The sequence below is a fragment of the Sarcophilus harrisii genome, chromosome 1 (genome assembly GCF_902635505.1).
Source record: "Sarcophilus harrisii chromosome 1, mSarHar1.11, whole genome shotgun sequence".
Lineage (NCBI taxonomy): Eukaryota > Metazoa > Chordata > Mammalia > Dasyuromorphia > Dasyuridae > Sarcophilus > Sarcophilus harrisii.
The window spans coordinates 57,319,083-57,341,619 of NC_045426.1; the positions used below are offsets into that span (position 1 = coordinate 57,319,083).

Genomic DNA, 22,537 nt, shown 5'->3' on the forward strand with positions numbered 1-22,537 from the left:
TGTGTATGTGCAGGGATATATTGTAGGTGCATCTATGTGAGTGTGCACACATATGTGCATACATGCCCATAAGTATGTAGAAAAATATTGTATGTATGTATATGTATACCAGCATGTGTATATGGAGGTGTACATTGTAGCCGTGCATATGAATGTGGATATGGGCATATATGTGTATGTATATACATGCGTGTGTGCATATATAGATTGCACGGAAGTGGTATATGTGGATATGTGTATATACATGTATGCAGGGATATGTGAGCTTATGAATGTATATGTACTTGTGAATGTACAGTATTGTGTGACTACGGACGTGTGGCTTCAAGATTATTTTACAGCTAAGTGAGGGTTTAATTTGCCTGGTATAATATAGCTTATGTAGTGTACATCCATTACTTTTTGTTTTTCTCCAGCTTCCTAATACTTTTGTGAGGGAGGCAGGGCAGGGCAGGGCAGGGATTATCATCCTTATTGCTCCAAGGAGGAAATAGAGGGTCAAAGAGATGAAGTAATTTGCTCAGACCTGCCTGCCCCAGATTTCAGCCCAGGCTTCCTGGCTCTTGATCCTGAACTTACTCTGCCACATCCTCTTTTTTCTTAATTGATTGAGTCCATGCCGGCTTTATGCCAGGCACTGGAATCAATAAGATACCATTCTACAGGTTTTAGTGTAGACAATGCCTTGTACCAGGTTCTGGGGATTCAAAAATGGGGGAAAATCCCACAATTCCTGCTCTCAGAGAATTTACAATCTAGTAGGGCAAAAATAAATACAATAAAAATTTATAGGATCATAGATGTCGAGCTGGAAGGGACTACAGCGGATAGCTAGTCTACTCCCATTTTACAGATGAGGAAACTGAGGCCCAAGGAAATTTAAATGACTTGGCCCAACAAACTAAAGGAGTATCAAGAGTGGGATTTGAATTCAGGCTCTCTGACCCTAGCCCCAGTGCCCTTCGCTGTGCCATTTTTGTGATTGTTTAGTCATTTTTCAATTGTGTCTAACTCCTCATGACCCCATTTAGGATTTTCTTAGCAAAGATACTTCATTTTCTTCTCTAGCTTCTTTTGAAGAAGCAGAACAAAGGTAAACAGGGATCAGGGACTTGCCCAGGATCATTTAGCTAGGGAGTATCTGAGGTCACCTTTGAACTCAGGTTCTCCCAACTGCAAGTCCAGGGCTCTATCCCCTATACCACCATCACTGTACTAGGCTTTCTCTAAAATCTGTTCAAAGATGGCAAAGGCCAAGGAGTCCAAGCAGAGTGACAAGAGCAATTTAAATAGGGGAGGGATCAGGGAGACTTTCCACTTGAGCTATGGTCCAGCTCTCCAAGCTCCTTGTTCTTCCCACGATACTCCATCTCCAGCAGTTTGTGCTGGTGTCCCCCGCACTGAAAAGCACACTTCCTGTCCTCCTGGGCTTCCTTCTGGATTAGGCCTTTCCAGGTCTAGCTGCCCTTTCTACCTCCAGCCACTGGGTCCCCCAACCTGATCCCAGTTTCAAAAATGTTCAATCCAGAATAAGTGAGAAATTAAGGAAAGAGGGTGAACCTGGAGTCAGCTGGTCTGATAAGGAGGTAGCCAGAGAAAAGCTGGGAAAGGCCGATGTTCCCATTGAAACACAGGCCTAGGTGGTCAAGCTGAAGGATTTGTATTTTACTTTGTAGATGGGAGGGAACCAATGACGTTTTTGGAGTGAGGAGATAATGTTATTAGACAAATACATTAACTAGAGTGCATCGAATATCTATAGCACCTTGGATACTAACTGGGAAAGTCATTTCACCTCTGTTTTCCTCAGTTTGCTCATCTATAAAATAGGCATAACAATTGCATCCACCTCTCAGAGTTGTTGTGAGGATCCAATGAGATGATAGTTGTAAATTGCTTTATAAATCTGAAAGTGCCATCTGGCTCTTTAGGCACATAAAGCTAACTAACATTATCATCATTATCACAGTTGTCCAACATTACCATTCTCAAAGTACTCTCCTATTTGATCATCTCAATATCCCTGTGACGCAGGAAGGGAAATAATGGTTAGCTCCATTTTGCAGATGCAGTAAGTGAGGCCTCATGGTCACATGTCCAGTATGCAGAAAATCACAAGATTTAGGGCTTCGAGGGATTTGGTTGTTGTTCAGTCATATTTCAGTTGCAGCCAAACTCTCCATGACCCCATTGTGGGTTTTTTTTGGCAGAGATACTGGAGTGGTTTGTCATTTCCTTCTCCAGTTCATTTTACAGATGAGGAAACTGATCTGTGAAGTGACTTGTCCAGGGTCACACAGCTGGGAAGTATCTGAGGCTGAATTTTAATTCAAGAGATGAATCTTGCTGACTCCAGGCTGTCACTCTATCCACAGTGCCTCTCATTTTTCAGATAAGGAAACTGAGGCAGACAGCAGTCAAAGGACTTGCTCAGGAACACACAGCTCCTGAGTGTCTGTGGCCAGATTTGAACCAGAGACCATGTAGTTATGTGATACCTTCATATAACATTAAAGTTTGAAAAACTCTTTACACATTTGTTATCTAATATCTACAACTCTGAGAGGGAAGTGTTATAATTATCCCCATTTTCCAAATGGGAAGACTGAGGCTGAGAGAGGTGTGACTTGCCCAGAGTCCCATAGCTGATAAGTGGGAGAAGGAAGATTTGAATTCATGACTTCTGGACTTTAAGTCACACACTATTCACTGGTCCACCTTGCTCAAAAATCCTCAGGGCTCCCTTTTTTCTTCCCCATGGCATTAGAGAGTCTCTTCAGGTGGGCCCTGCTCTTCCTTCCTTCCTTCTCTGCCCTGTATCCCATTCTTGGGCTTCCAGGCTTTCTGCTTTTATTTACATTTTCCTTTATGCTTAGAATATTCTCCCTCCTCAGCTATTGAATCCCTACCTAGTTCTTTCTTTTCTTTTTTGTGAGGCAATTGGAGTTAAGTGACACAACTAGTAAGTGTTTGAGGCTGGATTTGAACTCAGATCCCCCAGGGCCAGTACGCTACCCACTGTGCCATCTAACCGCCCCATTTGCCCATTTTTTAAAGTTCAACCCAGAGACCACTGCTGCCTAGAAGCTTCCTCTGAGCCTGCATCCTGCAGAACACACCAAGTGCCTTATTTTTCATTTCCCTAATATCCTGGGCACCCAGTGCTGCATATGATGACTGTCTTTTATATCCCCCTACTGGATGGATCCTAAGCTACATGAGAGTAGGATCTATGTCTTATATAAACAACATTACTCCCAGTAACCATCTCAACATGTATTATATACACTTATTGTTGCAGGCGAGACGGGATTTCTGAATTTTATTCATGTTGGGCCGTAATTTGGCAGGAACTGCTGATTCCAACTCAGAAGAAAATGTACGAAGTACGTACGGCTGTGATGCGAGTGATCGTGGTGATGGAGGGTAGGAAGTCTGTCAATTCCTCCAAACCCAGTGTCAGGCCGAAGGAGCCGTTGGCCTTGGGAAGGGTGGTCAGAGCGCGTGGGGTTACTACAGAAACGCAGGTTTTTCTGTGAGAACATGAGTGTGTGAGGAAGAAGTCCTGGCAGAAGGGGAAGGAGTTAAAAGTCATCCAAGGTTTCAGAGGGCTGAAGGGAAGGACAAAATGGAGGAGCTGTTCCTCTGAAGTTAGCCGTTATTTAGGGTTCCTTGTGGAGCAGACGAGAGAACTGATTTAGGGAGGAAGAGGGAAGGAGGCTGCTCTAGAAGGCTTCTCCTTTCTTCCTTGGATCCCTACTTTAGACTGATAAAATATTTTCTTTGTGCCTGGTGCCAGGTTAGATAACGGGAGAATAAAGACAAATAGGCAGGACAATCCCTATGCTCAAGCAGCTTATATTCTAATGGGGGAAACAGCAAACGCAGGGGGGCTGGAAGGGGGCAGAGGGGAGGCAGGGTGCCTGCTTCGTGGCAGTTTGGCAAGAGAGAAGGACATTGCACCAGGAAAATTAAGGTCAGGGCAAGGGTAAGCATGGCTGGTACTTCCCCAAAGGGTGATTCCCTTAGAAAAGAAGCACCGATGAAGAGGAGGACCCTTATACTGTCCTAGAAGGAGCGAAGTCCCAGGGGCTGTTCTTCTGTTAGTTTACTATTTTCTCCCTCGGCCTCAGTTTTCCCCATACAGAAAACGGGGAGAACAATTATTTCTTGTTTTACAAGAAGTCATCAGAGTCACCAAGACTATGGCTAAAACCCAGGAACGTAAGGGAGAAAAGGCTCATCCAATACCCTGGGCAAAGTGCCCAGAGAACATACATATCCAGATTGTTTCTCTGCATTGTTCTCCACTATTGGAGTTTCCTATCCTGTCTCCTTGCTTCCTTCAATAGGGCAATGTTGTCCTTGGAGACAAGAATACAGACCAGTCACAGGCTCTCTTTGTTCTGAGCTGATTCTCTGTGTAGGTGGTGGGCCCTGGATGGGAAGTGGGAGGGCAGCCTCTCCTGCCTCTCCTCCCCCCCTACGGCCCATCCGCACCTTCTGCTTGAACCTGGCCTGGAATTTCTTTTGCTGGACCTGAGTTGATCACAGAGGAGCCAGGGGGCTTGAACTCTGCTCGTCTCTCAGAAGCCTGCCCTGGACCCTTCGGCTCGGAGTGATCCCTCACTTCTGGGTCTGTATACGGACTTATTTACTCACTTATCCACCGTCTGCCACTGGTCAGTAGGGCTTTACTGGGGAGAAGTCCCCCACCCCCAGTGAGATGAGAAGTTCTAGAACGTTGGCTTTTCTATCTGACTTTTGGGCAGACTGACCGGATGTGTTCGGAAATGGCTGGACCACTGACTATTTAGGTCCCTGCAGGCCTTTCCTACTAATTAGATGGGCTGAGCCGATGGCTCCATGTTGGACTTCGGTCTGAAGCCCAGCTCTGCTTCTGTCCCCTTGGATCAGTCAGTCGTTTCCATCGTATATGGGAAAGGAGGGTTAAGGAAGACTAATTATACAAAAATAACCATATTGTAAAGACATCTTGAAAGATGTGGGAACTCTGATCAACATGATGACTAACCACCATCCCCGAGGATTCACGCTCAGATATGCTAGCTCCTTCAGATGGAGAAGCGGTGGACTCGGGGCAGGCCGAAGCATGTGTGTGCACATGACACATACAGAGACCGATGGCCAAGCATGTATTTATACACACACGTAGGGACACACGGGAATGCATTACACACGCATAACATCACACACATACCTGCAGGCGACTCAACATGCATGTGCACAAATGACCAGTTATACATGTACTGTACACACATATGTAAATGTGTATGTGTGTGCGCATACATACACACCCATGACATAGCCAATGCAGGTGTTTGTTTTGCTTGACCATATATGTTTGTAAAAGTGCTATGTTTTCTTGCTTTCTCACTAGAGAGAAGAGGGGAGAAGGAAGGTAGAAAGAAGAAAATGCAGACCTAAAAATAAATTTGAATTAAAAAAATAAAATGCAAGTTGCTAAAAATAAGAAATGATAAATGAAGAGTTATAATTTAGTGATATCTAATTTCTCATCCAGCTTTAAAATTGAGTGAGGTAACTGTCACCTTGCAAGACAGAGAAGGATCCCAGGAAGGGACTGAGAAGAGATAGGACAATTTCAACATGGATGAGAAATCCAGAGGAATCTGGAACAATTTGCTTGCTGCGGGTCTTGTGAATCTCATTTCACTATTTCAAACCTCAGTTTCTCCATCTGTAAAAGATACCCATTTACCTCACAGGGTTGCTGTGAAAAAAGAAATTCTCAAGCACTCCTCAAATGTGACTTCTTTAATTTATTATCTGGTAAGGTTGTTTGGAGGTTCAAATGACATGCTCTTTGTAAAGCAATTTGTCTGCTTTAAAATGGTTATTATTGCTGTGTGACATTTCAGGGTTGGAGACAACACTGTCAGATTTTAAACTGAAGAACTTCTGGGGATGATCTTCACTAGAAGAAGGGGGAGAAAGGCCCCTTTGGAGATTATCGGGGCTAGCCCAGCATGGGTTAAGAGAGCGTCAGTTAGACCAGGATAGACCATTTTCAGATCTTCATTTTTCTCTCCCTCCTCAGACCCAATCACTTGGCAAATCTTGGGATGCCAGTTTCCCAATTTCTCCCGGATCTATACCCATCTCTGTACTTCCACAACGACCCTAATTCAAGTCCTCATCACTTCTATTCTGGACTTTGCAGTAAGTGGCTCTTTGCAAGTAGTCTCTTCCTGCTACATCCAACTTTTACAAAGCTTCCAAACTGATTTTAAAGGGCAGTTCTGATTATGACCTTCTATCACTAAAGAACCTTCTTGTTGCTCTTGTTAAAATAATAATAGGTAACATTTATATAATTTTTACTATTTATGCTAAGCATCTTACAATTATTATCTTATTAGTCCTCATAAGAAGCCTGGGAGGTCCTCGCTATTATTATGCCCATTTTACAGATGAGGGAACTGAGGCAAACAGATGCCAAATGACTTGCCTAGCATTATATAGGTACTGTGTCTGAGGGTGGATGGGAACCCTGACTACGGGCCTGGTGTTCTATCCACTTTGTCACCTATATTGGAATAAAAATGTATTTTCTTCCTCATCTAACTTCATGGACCCCGTGATCTCTATCCACACAGGTGGCCTGTGGACTCCAGGTTAAGAACCATTCACACCTCTAAGTAGAATACAGGCTCCTTCAGATAGGGAGTCTCACTTTTGACTTTGCAGCACAGTGCCCGACACACAGCAGGCGCTCAAAAAATGCTTGTTGATTGATGGATTTGCGTTCATCCAGTCTGAGCTAGGAAAGGGTACGTTGTCCCCCTGTGGCCGAGCTGCTTCGGAGCCCCTCCAAACTCAGGCTCGTCCTCAGCAACACAAAACAGTCGCTCCCTGGGGCTTGAGAATGCCAAGCTTTTCTGGTTTTGTAATACCATCTGTAGTTGCCTTTGGCCAAAATGGCTCTCGGAAACCCAGGGTCACCTCCACGCCAGAGAGGCAGGTCTTCATCGGTCAAACGGAGATAATAAGCCTGCTCCGCGTTCCTCACGGGGTGTTGTGGGTATCACATGTGATAATGGATGGGAGAGTGCTATACAAATGTGAAGGGCTGTTATTATTAACCCAGTGTTCTTCCCACGTAACAAAACTAACAACAGTCAAAATATTAGGTCACTTTGCAGAGAAGAACCAGCCCCCAGCAGCTGCTCAGGCCCCTCTAATACCAAGAATAGACATCATCGTACAGTAAAAAAGAGCCCTGCCAGGATCGGAGAGTGGACAAAGTGGCTCCTCTTGGCTGTCGGGAAAGCTGCCTCAGACACTGGCTGGCTGGCTAAGCTTCGGACCCCCCTGGGACTCGGTTTCCCTCCTCTGTAAAGTGAGGGAACTGGACCCTCTGACCTCAGAGCTCTCTTCCAGCCCAGAGTCTATGATTCCATGGATGCAGAGAACAGGTGGGAAGGGATGCTCTGCATAAAGGAGCTAGATTTAATTAGCCCCTCTAACGGTCAGCCAGTTAGCTAGGTGGTGGTTCTGAGTTCACAGCTGCATTAATAATAATAAGAAACGACACTCACGTAGGGTTTAGTTCGCACCAGGCACTGCGCTAAGCACACTGGGGATAGCATCTCAGTTGTTTCTCACAGCGACCGTGAGAGGTGGGTGCTGCCGCTGTTGTTCCATTTTACAGATGAGGAAACTGAGGCAAACGGGTTTCAGTGATCCGCTCAGGGTCACACAGCTAGAAGCAACCCGAGGATGGACCGGGAGTCAGACCTGCTTGATTCTGGGGCCAGCGCCATCCATCCACCGTGCCTTCCTGCCGGTCAGGCAATTCCTTCAGCCCTCGCAGCCTCAGTCTCCTCATCTGTAAAACGGGCATCACAATACTGAACTGCTCGAACCCCAAAGAGCGCGGTGGGAGGGCAATGAGGCGATTACCTGGGAAGGGCTTAACCCGGGGCGGGCACAGAGCGAGCGGGGCACGTCCCCGCCCCGGCCGCCTCGGCTCGCCCCTCTGTGAAATGGGGGCAACGCCGCCAGGGCCCCGCGGCGGGCTGCCCCCGGCCCCCCCGGCCCGCGGCCCCGGCCTGCCCGGTCCAGCTCCCCGGCCCCCTCCTGCCCCCAGCCCCCCCCCCCGGCCCGCGGCCCCGGCCCCCCCGGTCCCCACAGACCCCCCCCCCGGCCCGCGGCCCCCTCCTGTCCCCGGCCCGTCCCCCTCCTGCCCCCATCCCGCCCCCGGCAGACTGCCCCCTCCTGCCCGGACCGCTCCCCGTCCCCGGGCCGCCCCGGGCCGGCTCTCCCGGCCCCGCCCCGCCGGCCCGGCGTCGCCCCCTTTAAGGCGGCCGCGCGGCGTCTCTCCCTCCTTGGGCCCTTTAAGGCGGCGCTGCTCGGCTGGCTCCGTTCGGCGGCGGCGGCGGCGGGCAGAGGTCGGGGCGCCCCCTAGAGGCTCGCGGCGGCGCGGCGGCGCGGAAGCCCCTTCCCCCAGGCGGGGGGGGGGGCGGGGGGCGTGTGTGAGTGTGCGTGCGTGCGGCGGGCGGGGAGCGCGCGCCCCGGGAAGTCAGAGCGAGGCTCTGGTTCCCTGCGAGCCCCGCGCTGCATTCCTTCCCCTCCATTCATGCTGGGCAGCGGCGGCGAGCAGGCGCGGGAGCCCGAGCGGCGGCGGCGGCGGCGGCGGCGGCGGCGCGGACTGTGAGCATGGCCGGCCCCTGCGCGGCGCGCCCGGCCCGCGGCGGTAAGCGGCTGCCCGGAGGCGAACTTTTCCGCGGGGGCGGCGGGGGCGGCGGGGGCGGCGGCGGGGGCGGCTCCCCGCAAGTTGGGCTCGGGCCGCATGTGCCCGCACGCCCCTCTCCCGCACAGCCGCCCCCGCGCGCCCGGCCCCGGCGGCCCAGGTAGGGGCCGGGGCGGGGGCCGGGCGGGCTCCGGACGTGCCCCGGCAGTGCCCCGGCAGTGCCGGGCTCGGGGCTCCGGCCGCCTCGGAACGGCCCCGGCCGCGCGTGTGCGTGTGCGTGCGGGAGAGCCGGGCGCCGGGCGGGGAGCAGCCCCGCGGCCGGGCGGCAGCCCCGCGGCCGGGCGGGCTCCGCTCCGCGCCTCTCCCCGCTCCGCGCGCGGGGACTGCGGCGGCGGCGGCCCAGGGCGGAGGAGCGGCAGCCCCGGCCCGCCCGGCCCCGCAGCCGGCTCGCGGGGCGCGCTTCCCCCGGGGGCATCGCGCGTGTGTGCCCGGGCGGGGGGGCTGGGGGGCGGGCGTCCGGCCGGCCGCTTTGTCACCGGCCCGGTTCCCCGGGGCTTTGCGGGTGGAGGCAGGAGCCGCGGCCGCTCGCCGGCGGAGGCTCGAGCCCCCGGCCCCGGGCTCGGAGGAGCCTCCGGGGGCGGCCGCGCACTGGGGGCTGCCGTGGTGACCTAACTCCGGAGCCAGCGCAGTGGGAGGAGCGGGCGCGGAGGAGGGGGGGGCCGCGGCGGCCGCCCGGGGCTCCTTCCCCGCAGCGCGGAACCGGAGCCCCCCGCGACCCCCACGCGCGGCCACCTCCTCCGCGCCCTCGCAGGGCGGCCCCGGCCCTTTGCCGGGGGTCGGGGGGAAGCAAAAGTTTGCTTTCCGCGGCTCGGCCTGGGCCCGGCGGCGGGTCGGGGGGCCGGCACCGGGGGGCCGCGGGGGACCCCTCCCCAGGGCCCCCCAGAGGTGGCTGTGGAGGGCCAGAGCCGAGGGCCGGGCGGCTCGCGCCCCCTCCCCAGCCGCTGCTCCCAAGCCGCCTCCGGGGAAGCTCCGCCCGCAGCCTGCGCTGCCCGGGAGCCTTCCCGCTGCCCGGGAGCCTTCCCGAGGAGGTGGGGCCGGCCGCTGGCGCTTTCTCTGGCTCTCTCCCGGAGCCGGGGAGACCGCGGACGGAGGACGAGGAGGGAGGAGCCCGGGCTGCCTTCGGGCCTGACTGCGGGCATCCCCCGGGCGGGCAGCTGCCCTCGGCCCCCGTCGCTGTATGTACCCAAACCGAAGGACACACAGACCCACCCGCAGCGGGTTCTGCGCCCTCACACAAAGCCAGCCCGCCCGCCAGCCGCCGGGCCGGGACCCCTACCGCCGGCCAGCACCTCCGGCCGGCGCCTGGGCTTGTCCCCTCCGCGCGGGACTGCTTAGCCCCCGGGGCGCATTGCTGCGGTGGGGGGCAGCTTGTGTTTGGGGTGCCGAGCCCCGCGCGGCTGGGGAGCTGGCCAGGGCCGGGAGGGGGGAGTCGGGGAGGGGGGTCGTGGTCCCAGCCCAGCCCCGGACTGGTGCTGGGGGGCTGGGCAAGGCCAGGACTAGGGCTGCTGACTGCCGCGGGGCTGGAGAAGGTAGGAATGGCAGGGAGAGTAGGATGGGGGCGGCGGCCCGATCGTGCCATGCCTGGAATATCAGCTCTGCTCCGAGGTTTGCACAGCTCGCCTCGGCCCCATTAACGGGTGGCAGGTTTGATTTGGCTGGAGCTGGGGGGCTGCCGCTTAGCCGGGTGGGACTTGGGGTGGGTGACGGGTATTTCTGTTTAGAAGTGGGGCGTGGGGGAAGTCCTGCAGGGTATTTCCCTTTCTTGCCAGGTCGAGATCCCAGACTCGCTGTGGTGGCAGCGGTGGGGACGAGAAGGCGGGCAGCCCTTCAAACCTAGTCTCAACACTCCTAGAATCCCAGAATTCTGGACCCAGTAAAAGGGACCAAAGAACCCTCACTTTACGCTTGGGGAAACTGAGACCTAGAGAAAGGAAGTGCTTTGTCCAAGGTCATGCCGTGTTTGTTAATCTGCCGAGCCTGGTCTCCTGTATCTCAGACCCATCCGCTTGCTTCTTAGAGGTGGATGCTTTTTGTTGTTGTTTTCTAAATCTTGCCAAAGTTGTGATTTCTCCCTTTGGGAACTGGATGGAAAGGCTGTTTGGGAATCATCCCGGCAAGCCAGACTTTAATCTGAAGGTCGGTTGGCCAGCCTAGCAAAGTTAAAAGGAGCTCTTCTTCAAAGTGGATTGACTTTCTCTTCCTCACTATGCCTTTCCCTATATTTCAGGGGGAAAAAAAATGGACCTCCTTCTACCTAGGGCTGATGGATAGTGGCTAGAACTGTGCGGGGGGGGGGGGGGGGGGGGGGGGGGAGCCCCAGCGCTCGGGTTCTGTCTATACAAATTCATCCTGGGCCTTGAGCTGCCGGGAGCACATTTCCCCAGAAGCTTCTTCCCCTCCTGGTCAGCCTAGAGAGGGAATAAGAGGCCGCTATTGACTATCAAGGGTTATCCATTTGAAAACACCATTTCCCTCTGTTCGGCATCTAATTGCTTCCTGAACAATCTCAAGGTCTTTTGTATAGACTCAGTGGGTAGAAGGGCTGGGTATCTATCTCCCAAGCTGCAGCCAGGGAAGGAAGGGAAGGACCTGACCTGGCCAGTGCCAGCGAGGGGGCTGGGAAGAAACTCTGGGAGAAAACAAGGTGAGGAGAAGGGCTTAAGTTTTGTTTTTTCTTTCTTTCTTTCTTTCTTTTTTTTTTTTCCAAGAGAGAGAATTTCTCTCTTTAAAAGAAAATCAGATCCAGTGCCCAAGTAAACTTGCTTTCTTAAAATCCAGTTCTGTGCTCAGGTGAAGAGGACAGTTAGGAAGGGGTGACAGTTAGTGATGGTGGGGGGGGGAGTAAAGAGGACAGTTAATCTGGAAAGGGTGACAGTTAGTGGTGGTGGGGCATGACTAGTTGGATCTGGATGATGCTGAGATGTGGGATGGGAAGGGAAGGGGGAGGGGTGCTTAGTGAGAAAGAAAGGGCAGGAGGCCCACAGGAAATCTGACCTCTTCCCTAGCCTTTGTTCTTAGGGGTCAGAAATGCTGCCTCTGAGAAGCTCTGTTGGTTTGGGCTCAAACCTTCAATTAGGATTCTCTACATAGAGAAATTCTTCCCTGATGGCCCCCCTGTCCGGCTTTTTTTTTTTTTTTTTCCTATAATGAATGGTATATATATATTTTTTGCTTGCCATGTTTGGCTATACCTCTTCCATGGCTTCTCTCCCCTCCCCTGCCCCATTTTTCCTAAGGCATTTTAAAAAACAAATTCCTTTTAATAGTCCCAGATCCCAGACTGGAGTAAGAGAGGGCTGCTTTCCCTCTTCCCCTGGCATCTAGTCCTCACAGCCCTGCTCTGTATTGTTATCTGAATGTGTAGGGCTGCTGAAGTGTCACTGGACAGAGCAAACTACTTTCATCTGGGACCTTGTGTGATTAGCCTTATATGCTTTAGATTTTTGTTTGTTTTTAAGAGGTAATACCCTTATATACATATATAGGGGTGTGTGTGTGTGTGTATGTGTGTAATACATGGATTTGATATAGATACCTTATTTTGGTTTTAGGCAGAACAAAAAATCCATTTAGCCCATCTTATCGGCCCTTCTTCTCCACACTGGCCAGGTAACAAAGATTAAAAAAATAAAATCTTGAACCTAATTATCTGCCTAAATGATTTCAAAAGATTTCATGACTTTCCATCACCCCTTGTTTGGAGAAATCAGAAAGGGCCAGATACTGATCTGGTATGACCTTGGGACAAATTACTTTGTGACTTTCTGAATTTTCTCCTCTGGAAAATGAGGGGTTTAAGAGCAGATGACTTTTAAGGTCTCATCCAGATATGAAATCCTGTGTTCTAAAGTTCTCTCCAGCTGGGTATTCTGTGTTCTGTGTGTAGTCCTGTATTCTTAAGTCTCTTCCAATTGATATCCCATGTCCTAAAGCCCTTTCCGGCTGTGACGGTCTCGGTTGTAAGATCCCTCCCAGCTGTGACATTCTTTGTTCTGAGGACCCTAACAGGCTCTGAAATCTTAGGCATCTATGAAGTCCAAGACGCTGTGGCCCTTTAGGGAGTAGAGTGGGTGTTTGTTACCCAGGCACCCAGCCTTTCCAGATCACTCTGCCCATTTGTGAGAGCTGTTGAAGGCTTTTTGGAGGAGTAGACACACACACACACACACACACACACACACACACACACACACACACTCACACATTCCCCTCAAGCAAAAGAAGGAAGGATCTTCAAAGTCTTTCGAAACCTGCTCTAGGAATCAGTGTGGATGTCAGTGAGATCTCCCCGGAGGCTCTGAGAGATATTCTGAGCCTGTCGGTTTTTTAGCAGCAATTTTGAAATGAGCCGGAAATCAAAGCAAATCAAAATCAGATCCCTGTCTGAATGGGCTGAAATTACGCCGCCTCTGTCAGCTAGGCGCCGGAAATATACTGGCATTCTTGGTGTGGTGTAGACAGTGGGGCTGTTGTCCAGGTTCAGGTAAACACAGGCACCTCTTCCAAATAGATGTGTTTGTTTTGTTTGTTGAATTAAAAAAATAATAATATAAAACATTTTTGGGGGAGGATGGGGTAGGATCTGGGGAGTGGTGGCCTTGCCAGGTGACCATCAATAACTGATAAATGAAGATCTGAAAATAATTTTTATTGGGCATTTTTTTAGTGATTTAGTATGACAGAGACAGGCTGGTGTGGTGGGAGGAGCCCAGGATTAGGTGTCAGAATATCTGGGTTCTAATCCTGATACTGTAACTAAATCGTTGTGTGACCTTGGCTTAGTCATTTCCTTTAAGGTTCAGGAATTTCCTAATTTTCTAATAAAGGGATTTGACAATCCTGAGGTTTATACATCCCAACCTGATCCCCTGTAAGAAAGACCTGGATCTGGAGGGAGATTTTCAAAGGGAACTCTTGGGTGGTTATAATTACCCCCCCCCAAAAAAAACCAAACCAAACCAAACCAAAAAAAATCATCTTGATGATACTAACCCTAAGAATGATCCCTTTGGGATCATTTTATCCAACTCCTTCATTTTGCAGAAAGGGAAATTGAGGCTCAGGGGAGATTGGGTGCCTTGCCCAGAGTTGTGCATCCAGCTAACTAGTGGAAATGGAGCCCAGGTTTTCCCGTTCTGGTGCAGAGCTCTCTGGGTCCAGCCCCATCTCAGGCTTGTTCATCTTGCATGTCCTGAGCACTCTGGCTGGGTTGCTGTGGGGGACTTAGGAGGAGAACAGGGTTTGCCCATTTTCCTTCTCTGGGAGGTTCTTACCTTTCCTTTCAGTTTGGACCACATCTGGACATCTCTCAAGGCCAACTGGATTTTTTCCCGGCCACAATGATTCAGCTGTTTATCAAATGCCAGTTACGTGTGTGGGGGGAGGACCCCTGGGCAGGGCAGCACTGGAGATACTGGCAAAAAACCAAGCAGCCCCCTCCATTTCCGGGGGGCTCCCAAGGGCTGTATTCTTTCAGAATTTATTGTTTGTGGTGCTTCAAAGATCTGTGATCTGCTTGGTGTGGGTGACCCCCCCCTTACAATAATAATAATAATAATAAATAATTAACATTTATATGGTTATTGAGGTTCCCAAAGCATTTGGCAAATATTATCTTGCTTTATCTTCATACCAGCCCTGGGAAGTGAGGGTTATTATCCCCATTTTACAGGTAAGAAAACTGAGGGAAACTGAGATGAAGTGACTTGACCAGCTTCTCCTAGCAAGAGTCCGAGGCCAGATTTGAGTTCAAGTCTTGTGATTTGAGGCCCAGAGATCTCTCCACTGTATCTGTAGCTGAAGAGCATCTCTTGACCCAGCTCCCAATCCTGCCTCAGTTCTTCACCTGGGGGTCCTATTTCGACAGGTGGGCTTCTCTTCAGGCTGCTCCTGTGATGCTCCTCGCTCGATCTTGGCATGTGTCATGCTATGGTGCAGGACTGTGAGACGGGGGGAAAAAGGAGGTGGTCTGGGTGTCAGAGGCTGGATTTGAATCCTGGCTGTGGAGCTTTGAAAGGCCTTCCAGTTCTCAATCTGTTGTGCCCCTGTGATCTTTGAAGCAGTTCAGTGGATAGAGTGTGGAGTCGGGAGTCAGGGAGAGCCGAGTTCAGATGTGGCCTTCCTGGCTGTATGATCCTGGGCAAGTCACTGAACCCCGTTTGCCATAATCCCCTGGAGAAGGGAATGGCAAACCACTGTAATATCTTGGGCTCTCCCCGTTAGATGGACCGGTCCAGAGTGGAAGCGCTGTTCTCTCATCCTGTGGAGACTTGGAAGGGACTAGCCTGGGTTTCCTCTGGGGCTCTCTCCGACTGGAAATTGGATTTCTGAGGCTGGCAGTGTTTCCTTTATAAAAAGGAAACAGCCCAGGTGGCTTGGTTTCTAAACAGCCGTGGGTGTGTGTGTGTGTGCTGGAGCATGTGTGTGTGATCAACACCCAGAAAACTGTAGGTTTTTACCTTCTCCCACAAGTTTAGTCCCCCAGCAAACATTTACTGAGCAGCTGCTTTTGTAGGGGACAGTGGCCGGGTTGCCTCTTAGCTGCGATCAGTGGCAGGCTGGGCTTGGGTCATCCTGCTACAAGTGGCTTGTCCAGGGGAATAGGACTGATTCCCTCTTCAGAAAGAAGCATATTCTTTGGGACAGGATCTGTTCATAGGGATTTAGAGTTGGAAGCAGCCTTAGATCATTTAGCCCAGCCTCTGGAAAGAGCAGGTGGTTTAGCCAGGGTGTCACAGGTAATAAGTAGGAACAATAGAGGCCCTTTGACTTTTAGGAATGGGTGCAGGTCATCCTGAACACTGTGATGGATTCACCACTGGATATTCTGCTAGAAAGAGCGCTGGGGGAAAAAGGGGGTGGAAGGGAAGTAGCAGCTCTCCCGGAGGGGCTGACCTGTGGGCTGGGTCTCCAGGGACTGGCGGGATTTCATTAGGAGGAGATGTGAGGTGGGAGGCCTAGCTTGAGCAAAGCCTGTGTCAGGACCGTGGACAATCCAAAGATGAATTCGTTCTGAGTCAGTTCCTGTCTCTGGACTTCAGTTTCTCCATCTGTACAGAGGCTGGCTTAGGTTATTGCTTAGGTGACTTGTGATTCTACCAGTTTCCAAATCCCTTCTCTTCTCTTGTAGGGTTGGCTGTTGGGTGGATGGACACCTTGAGAGTGATCGAGGGGCATGGGGGGGGGCAGCCCATGGTGGGAGGCATGTAAAGGGTCCCCTGTGTACAGATTGGCAAGGAAGGGTGGGGTTAGGTAGAGGATCTTGAATACAGGGCTAAAGTGTTTCTTTCAGTACAGGGAGAGAGTGTTGTTAGTTGCATCAAGAGAACATTGGATTTGAAGTCAGGACCCAAGTTTGAACCTTGGCTTTTCTGCTTTTTACTTATGAGATCTTGGACAAGTCACTTAATGAATCCCTCTGGGTCTCAGTTTTCTCTTCTGTGATGTGAAGGGATCGAGCTAGGTGACCACCGCAGACCTTCCTAGCTCCAGAGTTAGAATTCTATGAGGAGCCACTGTTGAACAGTCTGGGGAATGAAGTGTGAGGGCTGGGACATCTTCAGTCATCAGTAATATAATGCTAGAACTATAATCTCTCTCTCTCTCTTTCTCTCTCTCTCTCTCCATCCATCCATCTATCTACCTATAAATAAAGAGAGGTATAGGTCAGTAAATCAGTAAGGCCTGGGGTTCAAGTCTAGGTGACCTTAAACAAATCTGCCTTAAAATTATAAAGTTTCAGGGGGATCGCTCATGTCTCCTGGAAAAGAGGGAGTTTCTATACTGGGAGCACCTGCTCTTACTGGGAATAAATCACAGGTTTTGTCTCCAAAATATCCTTACTAGAAAAAACCCTCAGACATGGAAGAGAGTTTCTCCATCCAGTACTTCTTTAGCCAAGGCCGATGGAGAAGACCCTCATCTGTGTGGTGGGTGACCGTGCCCAGGCCCAGAAGCTAGCTGCCCTTAGCCAGGCTCAGCCCTCCCATCTGGGCATCCATGGGAAGAAGAGGAACAATCCAGGTTGGGCCTTCAAAGGTCACTGTTTCAACTGCCTAATAACTCACACCAGTAATAATAATATTAATGGCTGACATTTATAGAGTGCTTCATAATTTACAAAGTCCTTTGTGCAGGTTATCTCATTTGATCTTTCCAATGATGCTGTGAGGAAGATGGTTGGAATATTATTATCCCTGGCTGACAGATGAGGAAACTGAGCTCAGGGGTAACGTGTCTTGTTGGTGGGGATCCAGTAGTGGGGCTGGGACTAATGATATCCCATTAGCTCAGGCCCTGCTCACTTCTTGTTTGCCCCGCCTTGGCCGGTCATATGCAGTCTAGAATTTGGGTCAGGGGTTATGGATCCCCTTAGAGTGGATGGCTTGCCTCAGATCTTGTATTTGTTTGGGGCTTCTTCAAAGTCACAAGTGCTGGAGCAGGATGAGGAAGGAAATCCCCAAGCTTGCTTTCACTCCAGCATCACATTCTCCTCCTCAGTCCTTTCCAGTGCTTCCTCTTCCTGATGACAGCTGGAGGGGGTCAGGAACTCTGGCTCTGCCGGTGACCTTGCCCCGAAGCCCACCCTCCCAATTCCTTCTTGGAATTCTTGGGGTTGGGGGGAGGTTAGACCTCACACGCTTTGCCTGCTCCTGCTTTAATTACATCGCCATGCTTTCTCCCAGTATTCCTCCTTTTAAAGACAAAAAAAGAAAATGTTATTTATGTATTTAATGTTATTTGTAAAACCCCCCACACATAGCACTTTATAGTCTACAGAAAGCTTCCTAAGCACAGTCCTAAAAGAAGCAGGTGATGTTATTCCACTTTTAGAGATGGCTAAGAGACTCAGTTGGGCTGATTCTAAGATTCAGAGCTGGGACTTGGCCCCAGGCCTTTCCCACCCCAGGGACAGTGACCTTCCAGAAAGACCCTGCTGACTCCTCCTTATCACCAAGGCTCTTTGGCTATTTCCTGTCTCCCTCTTCCTTCTTCTCACATCCAAACTGTCCGACCTTCCCTACTTGAAGAGGGGCCCTGTAGTTCAGGGGAAAGAGCGCTGAAGATCTGAGTTTGAATCCCAATTCTATCCCTTCCTATGGTAACAACTTTTGGGCAACTCATTTTGCCTTTTGGAGAATGGGTTTGTTCATCTGTAAATGGAAGGGACTGTGTTAGAGAGCCTTCTGTTTCCCTTAGATGGAGCATCTGGAGGGCTGGAAAACCATCTTTGCCTTCTCTTTGGGGAGGCACATAGTAGGCCCTTAATAAATGCTTATTGCCTGACCGAAGTTGATACTCTGAGCCAAACCCCCAACAAAGCAGGGCTAGACTCTTAGTTATTTCAGGAATCCTTAGCCAAGGGAGGAGGGGACTTGAGTGGTGGGGGGAGGGAAGCAGAGGAAGTTTAAGAAGCCTCTTCCTCACTCCATTTGCCTACTATTTAATATACAAAATACAGGGATGGTAATTGCATTAAGATGTATATAATTATACTGTAGGAGGAAAAAAAAAACACCCCTTGTTAATTGTAGGCCTGTTTTGAACTGATAAATGTTGAGTGATTCATGTTTTCTTTGGAGTTCACCAGCGTTAAGCCCCCGTCCACAATACCAGCCCCAAAGAAGCTTGTTTTCACAGTTTGAGCTTTCTATGCCGGAGCCAGAAGAAGGCCAGAGAATCTTGCCAGTAAAGACATGGTGGGATCTTTGCCTTCTGCCACCCCCTCTCTGGGGTCTGGAGCCTTCCAGGGACTGAGGGTGATGACTAATGCTGTCTGCCACCCATCAGTCCTCAGCCAGAGCAAGGGTTTCACAGAATGTCGGCGTTGGGCAGGCTCTCCAAGCTCCATCCCTTTTATGGTCTAGGAGGAAGCCTGTTTGTAGCATCTCTGCTGTGGGGGCCTTTAGTCTTCCTTCACACACTTCCCATACAGGGAACCCCTGTCTGATTAGACTGTGCCTTCCATCTTAGTGGGGTACAGAGGTTCCGCTTGAGATTTTGGCTGAAATAATCTCCCCCTGTAACTTCTGATGGTTCTCGCCCAGTTCTGTTCTTGCCCTGTTTACATCCTCTCTGCTGTCTTGTAACTTCTACCCATTGTCTTTTTTTTTTTTTTTCTGGGGCCATTCAGTATAAATCTAGCCCCTCATCATCATGCTTCAGATACTGGAAGACGGCTGTCATGTCGCATTTATGTCTTCTGTTCACTGGGCTAAATGCGCCCAGTTCCTTCAGCTGATCATCACGTGAGAAGGTCTTTGGTTCTTTTAGATGGCATCCTCTGGCCAGGCTCCAGTTATCAATGTCCTTCTGATAACATGGTACCCAGAACTGGACACGGTGCCCTAGCTGAGGTCCAGCCCTGGGGAATGGGAGGTGTCAGCTTCCTGTGTGCCCTGCCCTGTGCCACGGAAAGAGACTGTTGGAGGCCCCCAGACCCAGAAGGGACCTCCAGGGCTGGCCCAGCCTTGGGCTTCCCTGTTTGGATGAGGAGGCTGGATTCACACACCCATGTATGGTGTGACCCTCGAAGGTGGTAATTGTGTGCTAAGTGGTGAGGAGTGGAGGCTGAGGAATAAAAATACTTTTAGTCCCCATTTATGCAAGGCGACTGTTGTGCTGCTGGTTTACTTGAATCTTAGCTTCCTAGACCAGGGAATGTTGGTACCTCAGGGCCAGAGGCACCTCAGATGCTTTCTCTGGGCTAGCCTGTACCCCCAGGGATCATGAAATTTTCATTGGGAGCATTTATATCTTGGAAATGGGCAAACATTATAGATCAGCTTGATTTATTGTCTCATTGATTGTCTGGACTTTAGAAAGTGATGGAGGAAATGTTAATTATGTAGGTTAAACCGGAAAGCCTGCCTGTTGTTTTTTGGTTTTTTTTTTTCTAAAGAACTTTTGGTTAAATGTAAAACATCTTACTCCTATATACCTACATTCATACCTCCCTACATCCCTAAATCTAACAGCCTTCTGAATAACCTTTCCCAGCCAGAGGTCACCAGCTTTTGCTGCTGATGGAGGTGGGAACCTCTACTGTCATCTGAGGGAACACATCCCACAGTCTTGATTCTTTTCATTAAATGATAAGTGATCTTGGGTAAATTGCTTATGGGACACAGTTTCTTCTTCTGTAAATTGGGTCAAGTTGTAGTAAAATCATAATCTACTATAAGTTTAGGTTTTTTGTGGGCTGATCACTTTAATGTGGCTCTAAACTGACCACTGATCCTGACCACAGATGGATGTCCTGTCTGACCCCTGACCCAACCTTAGTCAGACTTTTCCCACTCAATTGGTATGTATTTGGAGAAATAAAAAGCTATAAAAAATAGCAAAAAAAAGCAACCAAAAAAACCCTTTTTCCATTTGAGTCCCTTTTTTTTTACCCAAGAAAGTTTTATACAATCCTGGGTATGTAAAATAGGTATTCAAATCAAACGATTACTTAAAAAAAAATCAGAATTTTGTTACCCATAATTTAAGAAGCTTTGTCCCATGCAAACCTGTGCTTGGGTAGTAGAGGTATGAATATTCTATTCCCCACTGTGGATTTCTGCTTGTTAGCCTATTGATAGATGTCATTTTGTGGCTATTTGACACATGCCCTCTTATCTTTTCAGCATTACACCCTAACTTAGGGTTCATGATCACTTTGATGGGGATTGATGGGGAGCCATCAATGGTAACAGAATTAGCATATAACCATTTTCTCTGTCTGGGTGGGACTTGATAGTGTCACAGTGGATAGAATTCTGCACCTAAAGGCAGGAAGACCTGAATTCAAATCCATCCTCCAGTACTTTTTAACTATATGGGACTGGGGAAGTCACTTAACCTTTTTTGACTCAGTTTCCTCATCTGTAAAGTGAGGATGATAATAGTGTCCACTATTGAGGGGGCAGGAGTCACACACTCAGCTGTGGTGGGCCTATAAATGAGATAATATTCATAGAGTGCTTTACATAGCATCTGACACATAGTACACACTTAATAAGTTTAAGGTTAAGATAAGCTCACCTGGGTGACTGTGGACCCCATTTTCCTCCTTTGCAGATAGAGCTACCAGGACTAGGTCAGGTCAGGGATTTTCCTTAATCTTTATAGATGATAACTTTTGAAGCGTTGTCTTTTATGTTCACATACACTTCGGTTAGCATCAGAGAGACTTATCTGTACTTGGTAGCTTTAAAATTTTTAATCCAATCAAGTTAGTCTTTGTGGCAAGTTGTGCACCAGGGCCTTATTCTGTGGGGTGGTGACCCTGAATTCTTGAAGGTTGTTAGACCCCAGAAAGCTGCATAATGAGGCCAGTGGCCAACATCAGACTGTTGAAAGCTGATTGGAACCTCCAAAGTCATCGGGTCCAATGATTTGTACCCTGGACTCCCTTGGGCGCTCTGGTGAGTCCTGTGGACCCTGCTCTGAAACGCTATTAATGCATAAAATAAAATAGAATCTAAAGGATGACAAAAGAAGTCAATGATATTCATGTACAGTTATGAGCTTTAGAAAACAAGACAAAACCCACTTTGGCAGATCCCAGGTTAAGAACTCAACACCTGCATTTTACAAATGAGGAAACTGAGGCAGCCTTTTCATCTTACTGAGGAGTAAAAATGAAGTCCAGAGAGGGGAAGGCTCTTGGCCAGGATCTCATTGAGAGCAAGCAGTAGGACCGGGGTTAGCCCACAAGGTTTTGATTCCAGTCCCCAAGTGGGCCCCTTGGAGGCTTGTAACTGGATCTGGGTGGGGGGCATGAGAGCTTCAGGCCTGAGCCCTGTTTGTGCCAACATATTTCCCTGTTAATGAGGTGAGTCAACAAACAGGTACAAACTCATTTGTTTATTTTGTCTTAAAAGAAATCTCTGGTTGAGCAGGCGAGGAGTCCCTTGGACTGTGTGGTCTCTAAGGCTTCCATCCCGCTCTTAATGTTTCATCACTGAGCATCCGATGATCTAAGACACCTCCCTCCTCTGGCATTCTTTGTTCCAAGAGCCCTCCCAGCCCCGTCTCCGTTCGGAGATCTCTCTAGGCGCTAACGTTCTATTCTCAGATCCCGTTCAGCTGAGATGTTTTGCTAATCCTTGAGCCTCTTTTAATTAGAAGCAGCCTTGGTCTGCTTGGTTGACTCTGTCCAAGCATGGCGAGATGAATCAGAGTGGTATGCTGGAAAAAGAATCAGGCTTGGAGGACACCATCTGGTTTGAACCCTGGCTGTAATACCTCTTAACTGTATGACCTTGGACAGATCAATTAATTCTTTTCCAGCCTCAGTTTTCAGATCTGTAGCTTGCTTTTTGGTCACCAGAGATAGTGAAGAATAGAATGGGCATCACTCCTCACTGGTTGTTTCCTAGTAGTGATCGGAGACTTCCGGCATTGTGTTGTTCAGAATGAGGACTCCTGCTGATGAGGATTCTTCTGGGGGTTCTATGAAAATGGGGGTCCTCCACACCAGCTGCTTCCCAAGGAGATGGGAAGGAAGAATGCTTTGTCCGTGCAAAGTTCTAGGGAATTATGAGTTACTCTTCTCGTTTGTGACTGTTCTCAGTTCCCTTCCCACTGACACGGTCCCTTCTGAGGTTCTTCTGCTCTGCTCTTGGTTCCAGGACCTCCAACTCTGAAATCCTTTCCAGTGTCCACCTTCTGTGTTCTGAAGGACCCATATTTTAAGTGCCTACTATGTGCCAAGCACCGTGCTAAGTGCTCAGCTCTAGAGTTGTGTGTTCT

General features: G+C 49.8%; 2 protein-coding genes across 2 annotated transcripts in view; one reads left to right on the forward strand and one right to left on the reverse strand.

Annotated features, from left to right (window-relative positions):
- Positions 1-8,566: 8,566 nt before the first annotated feature.
- Positions 8,567-10,376, reverse strand: LOC116423161 (basic proline-rich protein-like). Its single transcript, XM_031964507.1, has 2 exons — positions 10,074-10,376; positions 8,567-9,970 (listed from the first exon to the last, which is right to left on the reverse strand). Exons 1-2 carry the CDS (start codon positions 10,374-10,376, stop codon positions 8,567-8,569), a joined length of 1,707 nt encoding a protein of 568 aa, XP_031820367.1.
- PLXNA1 (plexin A1) overlaps positions 8,667-22,537 on the forward strand; it is a 277,345-nt gene continuing 263,474 nt past the window's right edge. The window contains exon 1 of the mRNA XM_031964586.1: positions 8,667-8,740. The gene's annotated coding sequence lies outside the window, so the exon portion shown is untranslated. The remainder of the gene's footprint in view (positions 8,741-22,537) is intronic.